The 10,441-nt window shown below is 31.3% G+C and overlaps 1 protein-coding gene across 1 annotated transcript in view; it reads right to left on the minus strand.

Annotated features, from left to right (window-relative positions):
- Nucleotides 1-1,656: 1,656 nt before the first annotated feature.
- Nucleotides 1,657-10,441, minus strand: part of LOC106783950 (fibrillin-1-like) — a 64,714-nt gene continuing 55,929 nt past the window's right edge. The window contains exons 19-21 of the mRNA XM_014742974.1: nucleotides 10,267-10,342; nucleotides 3,387-4,256; nucleotides 1,657-3,176 (exon numbers count right to left, since the gene is read on the minus strand). Of these exons, the coding sequence (XP_014598460.1) occupies nucleotides 1,657-3,176; nucleotides 3,387-4,256; nucleotides 10,267-10,342 (2,466 nt within the window). The remainder of the gene's footprint in view (nucleotides 3,177-3,386; nucleotides 4,257-10,266; nucleotides 10,343-10,441) is intronic.

The following is a 10,441-nucleotide window of genomic DNA, read 5'->3' on the forward strand; positions in this document are numbered from 1 at the left end:
AAAAAAAAAAAAAAAAAAAAAAGAAAAATGTAGCAAGTCGGGTGTTAATGGAACGATCATATAAACCATAAACAAGAGTGTCTACGTTATGTGAGAAAACGACAAGAGTGGAAGTTCGTGGCACTTTATACACCCTAAGTGGCTGTCGTCATTCCTGGGAAGTCCTCTCACGAGGTTGTAACACGATACAAAGAAGTCAAGAGCGGCCGAGTGTGTTTAGTGAATTTGTTTTTTCTTTTGTTTTTTTTATTTTTCTTTTTCCTCCGTTTTTTTTTTTCTAAACATTCGTCCGTAACATTATAACGATATATTATCAAATGAATATTAATATCAATGAAATAATAATAAATTTGGATAATTATAGAACAACATTTCGTAGAAATATGTTCAATTTTAATTCACACGAATAAAAGTAATTAATATTTATTAAATATCCGATTTATATATATATATGAATATTCATTTATTGGATTAACTAAATAAATAATATTAGAATCGTTTGTATAAATATCTAATATTCAAATCTATTTCAATTAATACAAAATTACATATTTAAATATATAAAATATTAATCAAATTTTAAAATAAAAGAAACGATATAAAATATCAAAAGAAAAACAAACTTTATTTTCGATAAAAAAAGAAAAACCATATAATTATTATTGAAATACAGAAGTTTAAATCAAACTTCTAGAATAACTTATAACTATACCGAATGGATTATTTTGTTTATTAAAAACAGAAAAAAATAAGAATAAAAATTAATATTTATTATTTATGACAGCAATTTCGAATTCTACCTTTCTCTCTCTCTCTCTCTCTCTCTCTCTTTATATCCTTCATATTTATTATCTCTGTCTTTCACAGTGCTACCTCGTTCATCTCCTTGACTTCGTCGTCGTCGTCGTTGTCGTCGTTGTCGTTGTCGTAGTTGCCCTCGTTTCCTTTTATGCATTATTAATAGTGCACTGTTAACTGAGCTCTTCTCTATCTCTGTCTCACTCACTCTCTCTGTCTCTATCTCTCTTTCTTTCACTTACTATTCCTATTTCTATCTTCTATTTTCTCTTCTTTATCTTCTTTCTCTTCCTCGTGCAGTTATATTCACATAAATCACCGAAGAAACGAGGCAGAGTCCGAACTCACGTCCTAGATCGTAAATCAATGATCATAACGATCGCGAAAATCATTGACCGTCGAATCAACATCTATGAGATGAAGAAGAAGATGAAGAAGATGAAGAAAGAGAGAAAGTGTCTGATAAAAATTCTTTCGAGAATTTTTTTCTTCTAGAAACTGGTTAACCTTCTCCTATTTTGCGTATCTCGTAAATCTTCGTTTATCAAAAAATAAAACAAAGAAAGAAAAATAAAAACAACTTCTCGCGTGTAGAAAGGTTGGAAATAATTATTTATTAATTATAATACAACGTAAATTTTTGAATCGCGTCTGAAATTTTAAATTAAATAAGTACGATTGATGTTTAATACAAAAGAAAAAACAAAATCCGATAATAAATTTGTAAATATTTCTAACAAACATATGTGTATATATATTTTTTTTTCTCTCAAAAGTGGACCTATGTTTTAATATATTATATATCTGAACAATATATTTCTCTCTTTTATTTGTAAAACAAAATATAATGATCTATATTTAAGCGACACTTTTGTTAGTTATATTTGATTTGATTTCGGCAACGTTTAACAAATCCTGCAATTCTTTCAATTCCGAAACGGAAAGTATCGATTCGAGTTCCGGCGAGATAGCATCTTTCAAACTCAAAGAAGCCAAATCAACGGAATCTAGGTTTCCTTCATTTTTCAAAAGTTCTTTCAACGTTTTAATGTAATTCTTTAAACCAGTTTGCACGGCAAAACCAATACTCGAGTCAGCACGATTAGATCGAAGTTCCGATAATTTATCTAATTTCTTTTCATTCGAATGATGTTTCTCGATTCGCGAATCGTTCGTAGCCAACACTAAAGTGTCCCTCGATTGAAGAATAACCGATCGTGAAGTATCCTCCGTCTTGGTACTCGAGAAACGATATGATTTATATCCTTGCGAGAATTCAACATTTTTATCCGGTGAATTGCTTAATTCGCCAAATTTCTTAGATTCTTTTTTCAAAATAACATCGCTTCTACCTTTATCCTGATTATTATTATTTTTATTATTATTATATTTCCGACTACGTGATACAGATTCGTTCTTAGATTCGATTTGATTAATCTCCGCTATTTGTTTCCCCAAAATATTCGACATCGTTAAATTTTTATCGATAGTCGTCTCGCAAGATTTAATCGAATAATTGGATTTTCTCCTATTGCTATTCAAATTGACCTTGGCAATTCCTTTATTATTAAGATGGTTACTAGGATTAGTATTTTCTAGTTTGTCTGGTATTATTTGCCTTCTTGATTCTTGATTCCTTCGATCACGTTTATTATTCTTCTCATGAAACTTGGGGTAACTTTTGGCAGATACGTTTTCGAACATGGATCTCTTAGAGTCATCGTTTTCAAAGGAACCACCTAGTAACTTAGGAACTAGTCTTGAAGAATTGCTGGAAGGCAAGGTCGAGGCTGGTGTTATTGGGGTTCCCAAAGTGAAAGAAGATTCGATAAAATCCGAACAAATCTCTGCCGGGATCGAACCTTTTCCGTTAACGGTGTAATCCTCGAAAGCTTTTAAACTTTCTTTAGGTTCAACGACGTTAAGATTATCCTTCGTTTTTCTTTTAGACGTTAAAGTCAAATTCGCTGATCTTGGCCTCGGTGTGGTTGGCCTTGAACCGAAATTGGAAGAACGTTCACTTGAGTGTATAGTTCCTTTTTTCAATTTATCCGAAATATCTGTATTCTTGTTTCCATATTTTCTATTGAACGAGAACGATGTATTACCAGTGATCCATGGTAAAAGTTTTCGGGTTGGCGTACGACCTCTGGAACCTGACGGAATTGAGAAATCACGCGAGTGATTCGAAATAACGTCACGAGTACTTCCAAACTCGCTCGAACTGATGGAACTTAGGTTAATAGAGTCCTTATCGGCTTTGACGATAGACGATAGCAATTTACTCTTACTCGGTGAGTTTAGTGTATCGTTACCGTTAACAGACTTAGTTAAAAGGTACTTTCTTGTTTGTACTTGATCGACGTTCGAATTTATCCCTATTTTAGTAGGAATCGAGTTTGAATCAAGGAGACTGCTTCTTCCAACTAGTCTTTCCCCTTTTCTATCCTTCTTCTTATTCTTCGAGTCCTTTCTCGATTCGATCGATCCCGGTGGTGGTGATAGTAGTGGTGGTGGTGATGGTGGTGGTGGTGGTGATGGTGACTCGTTTTCTTCTTCTTCTTCTTCTTTCCCTCCTTTGCTCATACCACTCGAATCTTCTTCTTTTCTTCTCTTTGATAAACTACTCGACAAATTCTTGACCTTAGACGTTCGTGAAATATTTCCATTCTTATCTAAGACCCGCCGATTAATCGATATCTTCTCATCGATATCCTTAACTCGATCTATCCTCGTAGTTTTCTCATTGTTAGAAAGATTCAACGTTTCCGTACCTTTCTCATCGGTTTCCTTTTGGCGTATACCCTTAACGAGAAAATGATCCAACGGGTGAAGAAACTCCATTTCTTTTTTGCTCATACCAATTGTCGCGTCATAATACTCTTCGACGAAATCAAAGAAACTGTGATGGTATTGTTCGTTCAATTTTATTCCGAGTGTCGAATCTATCGTATTTAAATGTATAGAATTGAATATAACGTCACCGGGTGGTTGATTATTCTTATAATGTTTTTTCAAATTAGCTTCTATTAATTTGTGCCTATATGCGTTGTAATTGAACGTCGATATATCGATTATGGGAACTTCCGAATTGGTTACAACGAATGATGATGATCTTTCTACGGGTACTTCCTTTTCTAATTTTATTTTCATATTGATATCGTTTAATAATTCAGGATTACATGAAGACATATCATGATGATTATTATTATGATGATCATAGTAATTTTCATAGTGGCCAAGTCCATCTCCTGCACTGTTTGAACAAAGATTTGGCGTGGATACTGTTCTACGATTTGAACTGCTAAATCGAAGATCGTAATCCGAGCTCGAACTTGAATCGATTGGTATAGGTGCAGGATAATGCATCACCACAGCTCGGCGTATACGTTCCTCCGAACTTCGAATACTACGTCCAGTTTCACGATGATCATCATTTTCATGTATATTCGATTCGACTGTATTCGATTCTACTATTCCTATCCTTCTACGTATTATCTTATTCCATTTCTCGTTGGTATCATTGGTGACGGTGGTGGTGGTGATGGTTGTAGATGTTGTTCCTTTTTTTCTCCTTGATTTATCCTAAATCAATCCGAGAACATAAAAAGGGCAGAGGATATTTCGAATTTGCGGAGTTAGATCAAACAAAAATGGGATTATCGATGAAAAAGCATTATTACAGCCCGCGGACATGTTTATTGATCAAACTATCTTTATATTTCTTTCTCTCCCTTTTTCTACTCCCCCTCCCCCCCTTTCTACTTACACTGTCTACCATTATATTCGCTCTTTTCTCATTCTAGGTGATTTTTTATATTATATATTCTTTGTTAAATGCGATTATTGTTTTTTTTTTTTCAAAACGTGAAATATTTCTTTCTTTCGAATAATTTTTGATTAAAGTATATATTATGTGTTGTTGTTCGGTACACAGGGTAGTCGGTTGACATTCGTATTGGTAAAATTATTTAATTGGAATTTTTATTTTTTAGTGATTAAGTGTATGTTATTTTATTTGTGGAAAGTATTGGTGCTACTTTGTATTATGAAATTTATATGAGAGATATTAAATATATTTATAATTCTTTTTTGTTAAATACTTATAAAAGTACAAGTCACTAATTTTCAAAAATATTACGATATATTTTTAATATATATAAATTTATATATTAAATAAAACAAAATGATGAATTTATTTTTTCGAGATACATTTATATATATAATTTAATATACGTGGATTTGAAATATTAAAAAAAGAAAAAAATGAAAAGGAAAAGAAAAATTTCCAATCGCAATTTCGACCACCCTGTCAGAAAAGCACGCAACGTAAAAGATGACAACTACGACGTAAAAAAAAGAAAATAAAAAAAATGTGTAACCCCCAAAGAACATAAAACATAGAATTGTAGATACGTACGAGACAAAATTGAAGATTCACGATCAGTGGTACTGCCAATAGGATAACCAAAGCCAAAACGAAAATGTTTTCAACTAGGAACGGCGGTGAGGATTGCAAGGTTAGAATGAATTTAGTTGAATCCACGATTTTCAGCATTCCGTTGAATTTGATTTTGTCCTAACGCTACTAGTATAAAGAAGTAGAAAGCTTTTTTCTCTATCTTTCTGCTTCATGTTAAAACGTAGATTGACATTGAAGATCAATGAGAAAATATAAAAGGATGGAAGAAGAATCGATCTAGGTATATATATACATATACATATATACATATATATATATGTATGAATCTTCTGTCACTTTTTGAACCGACAGGAAATGTCTCTATTTTAATATAGTCAAACGATTGATTCTTCCATCTATCCGCCAATCCCGTTGGTTGCTACCTTTTTTTTTTTTTCTTTTTTTTGATCTCAATTCTACAACCTTTTCTACATTTTCTACGATAATCTACCATCGATATCTCGAATCGTATGAGAGATATCAAGGATTTATCTTACTATCTCTTTCTATCTTTGCTTGCTTTCTTTCTTTCTTTTCTTTTTTCTTTTTTTATTTTTTATTTCTTCTCTCTCTCTCTCTCTCTCTATCTGTCTTTCTGTCTTCCTTTCCCTTGCACGATTTTTTTCGCCCTATTTTTTTCTCCTTTTTTTTTTTTTTTAGGTCACCGAGAGTATTTCCATTGGCAACGAGTACGAATAACTTCGCGTTATTTGCCTTTCCTGTGTTCACTGTCTGCCGTGTTCTACTCGCCAAGGGAGCACCTTTGATTTTTGCACCATAGAATAGATCGTCGATTCTCTGTGGTCTCGTAAGTTTGCTTTCAACGGGGAGGCCCGATTTTATTTTCTACGAATGTTTAACGAACCGTTGACCGGATTCAATTTGTTTGATATTAAAAAAAAAAAAAAAAAAAAAAAAAAAGGAGAAGACAAAAAAAATCGTAAGAAGAAAATAACTATTGAACGCAAATAATAATAATAATGATAATGATCATGATAATAAGTATATTTAGATCATTACAAAACATGATTAATTCGTATAAAAAAAATGTAGATTTAATTAATAAAAATATTCGATCTTTAAACGAATATAGAAAAGCAAAAGAAAAAATAAAAAAGAAAGAACAACGTTGTAAGAAAAAGATTAGTTTCAATAATGTACTATTTCAATTATTCGTCAACCAATAAACTTACGATAGGATTAATAAAAATATGAAAATAAAATAAAATAAAATAAGATAAGATTGTAAAAAAAAAAAAAAATAGAGAAAAAAGGTGTTTAGTTAGCGAATAGTTGTTTAAACCGATTAAAAATAGAAATAATTTTGTATTCTCTCTAGCGTTTATGCCAGAACTATTCTATAGTTTGGCTATCGTTCGGTAATCACCTTACTGTTGCTGCTTGACTATGATGACGAGAATGAGGATGAGGACGAGGACTACGAAGTCAAAGCCGACACCGGCTAGTAGCAACTATTTGCGAAACTATGTGCAGAACTCCTCATAATGGATAAGTTCGTTTAAACGGTATACTGTTAGGATAATAACGCAACACGGTTCAGGCTTGGTTGTTGTGTTCAAGTCTTCTTGCATTCTAACGACGACGGAAACGCAGACTCTGCAGGCTATCCGAGATGAACAGCATCTCATTCTCTCTCTCTCTCTCTCTCATTCTCTTTTGTTCTTTGGTTTTGTCTTTCTCTTTCGATCCTCTAACGCCTCTTCTCTAAAACGTTAATCTCACAGTTTCATTAAAGCCGATCCCTTATATCGGATCCGCCAACTAGCGAAATTCCTTTCTAAAGTATAGCCATTGTTGTTGTTAAATCCATTAAAAACCATTCTTCGTCACAATTTTCACAATAGTAATACTTAGTTTTATCTTTTTTTTCTGCCATTATTCATCACAGTCGACTCTTTTCATACTCATCCGTTAGATATATATATATATTTATTGAATCGTAGAAATAATTTTAATTAGTATTTTAATTAACCCTTTGAGTGGTGATTACTTTCAGTTGAAATGTTTTCTACGTACGAAATATTATATTATTATTATTATTTCGAATGATTGTTTTTTTTTTTCTGTTGATTGATATTATTAATCACACAGATTCTAATAATGAATTATATTTAATAATTCAAGTTTTTTCTTTCTTACATAAATACTTTTATAATAATCAATAGGCAAAACAATATTACATTATTTGCATTTTATATTGAGAAACATGTAATAATTCATGCTGGTGGGAACTTTTACCAAACGCATAAATGCGTTCATAGCAGCACTTCAAGAATTCATTCGTGAAAGTTTAACAAATTATTATCATCTATTCTGTATTCATACTTAAATTACGTATAGCTTAATAATGTTCTGTGCTCGATAGTTAGATCTTCCTCTCCATTTTTTACATAATATGACGTCAATTTTTCAAAACTTACGCAAATATTGTCAGATCCGATTAATATCATTGTCAGAATTACGAGATCTTAAAATCATTTATCTATAAAATACATGGAAACTTTTATCCCGATTCCTTCTCCCGAATATTAATGGATTCAACCACTTCGAATTGAACACATACACGATGATCCATTAACGTACTATATATAAATTAATTCTGATTACGATAATACACGATTCATACGTGAACAATAATAATAATAATAATAATAATAAATTAATGTTTCAATGTGTATATAATATGTAAATTAAATGTTACATTGTTTGAAATTTATTTATTTATTTATTATTACGATATACTGAATTTTAATATCTTTTTTTCTCGTAAATAGTAAATTTCAATCTTGATTTTGTTCTTTTTCTTTTTTCTTTTTTTTTTGCATCTACTTTTTATTACGATTATCAGACTCGTTGGTAGAAGACGAGTACGGGATAGTAGTAGCCTTTTGTTATAGAACTACCCCGCAATGCCATTAATTTAGTATGAAATGCGCATTCGTGGGAATTTACCGAACTATGATGCTACGGAAATAATGAGAAATGAGAATGAGAGAGAAGAAGAAGAAGAAGAAGAAGAAGTAGAAGAAGAAACCGGTGGACCTTTTCTTCGAACTCCATCGAGCTAAAAAACGCATCCGAGCGTATCGTAATGTCGGACTAATGTAAGAAAGTATATGCAAAATGATGGGTGGGATGGGGGGATCAGGGGAGGAGATTCATTTATCTCCGAAAATAAAAAAAAAAAAAATTTAAGACATCGGAACAAACTAATTTAAGTTCTACTTTTATCTTATCCGATTTTGGGGGTTTTCTTTCGCTTATTGATGATCATTCGATTCATTTACGAATTATCGTAGGTTCAGATTAATAATCATTTTAATTGAATCTTTAATTGATCTTACAATCGATTAAGAAACTAACGGGAAAAGTTTTTGTCAAAATTTATATTATAAACGATCGGATAAGTCATTTTTATCCGAACATTTTATTTTCTTTTTTTTTTACTTCTCGCCAGGTATGAACAAAATAAAAATAAAATAAAGTAGAGTGTGTGTGAGAGAGAGAGAAAGGGAAGAATAAAACAAACAAAATTTTCGTTTATTCGAACACAACGCGTTGCCAGGATATTTATTACAGTATCAAACAATTCCAACTTCCGTGGAACGTCTGCGTTGCATTGCTTTATTATTTATGTTCTTTCTCTCTCTCTCTCTCTCTCTCTTTCTCTTTCTCTGTTTTTTTTTTTTCGTTCGTTCGTTTTCTTTTTTTTTTTTATACTGCTATTTTTTGTCAAGAACATTAAATGGAATATTCTGAATGTAACAAATCTCTTCACAACGTGTGCACTTGTGTTACTAATGGTATATAAAAATATAAAAAAAAAAAATTAAAAAAACTAAAAAAAAAAAAAAAATAGAAAAAAAATAGGGGAAAATGTGAGAGAAGAAAAGAGAGAGAGAGAGAGAGAGAGAGAGAGAGAGAGAGAGAGAGAGAAGGAACGAGAATCTCTCAACATCAGGATAAATTCACGTACGACTTTCCTGGAATTTTGTTTCCATTAGAAATGCATATAGTAATCAAGAAGTTTAATGAAAAACCGTCGAGACTCTCGTGGAAACGACCAATTTTACGGGACGAAAAAAAAAAAAAAAGAAAAAAAACACAAATAAATAAAAAAGAAAGCGGGGGAAAAAAAAATAGAAAGAAAATAGTTCCGTTTCTGTAGATACATTTTTCTTAACGTGAATGTGTGTGTGTGTTTTGATAACTTATATAACCGCTATACAATTTTAGGAGATCAACATTTAATTAGAAAAAAAAAAAAACGAGAAAACATAAATATGAATGTGAAATAAAAAATAAAATAAAATAATATTTAAAAAAAAACGAAATGTGAAGAGGCACACAAATGAATTAGTTCATTTTCGAGAAAAGATTTATCTCTTATCGTAGCGTACAGGTGACAATTTAAATTTCATTACACACAACTTTATAAGAGGATCAAAAATTTGATTAACGTGGAAAAATACAAAAAAAATCAAGTTAAAAGGAAATATATTAAATAAAATATATATACACACACATACATACATACATACGTACGTGTATATGAATATAATATTGTTTAAAAGCATAAAAGAAGATTAAGTTTACGTTACGGTGAGCGAAATAAAAAGAAGAAAAAAAAAAAAAAAAAGAGAAAAAAAAACGAAAAAAGAAGATAAAACAAATAAAAGGTTTTCAACGTGAACGAGAGGAGTTCGAACGATTCTTCGAAAGTGTGATACGTACATAGAGAAAGGGGTTGTGGTGGTGGTGGTACATCGATTTTAAATTCGATATTCCACGTAAAAGCGTGTACGTTTGGTAGAAAAATTTTCTCTTTTATTTTTTTCTCCATTTCTCTCTCTCTCTCTCTCTTTCTCTCTCTCTCTCTTTTTTCTCGATTTCCTCGAAACTCGTAAAACAGAATGACAGAATTGTACTGGATGAAAAGAAGTACTTTCAACGATCGTTGCTTTTCCACCCACGCTTTTTAATACCTTTCACTACGTCCTCGTTTTCCAAGCGCGTGAAATAGAAAATAACGTGAACCGGTAAAGGTCGGCACGCACTCTCCTTTGTCCATAATTAAACTTTCAAATATGACGCGATAATTATATTACCTTTTATGTACATATACATATATATATATATATATATATATATATATATATA

This window comes from Polistes canadensis, unplaced genomic scaffold, assembly GCF_001313835.1.
Source record: "Polistes canadensis isolate GaletaPanama2010 unplaced genomic scaffold, ASM131383v1 scaffold_28, whole genome shotgun sequence".
Classification (NCBI taxonomy): Eukaryota; Metazoa; Arthropoda; class Insecta; order Hymenoptera; family Vespidae; genus Polistes; species Polistes canadensis.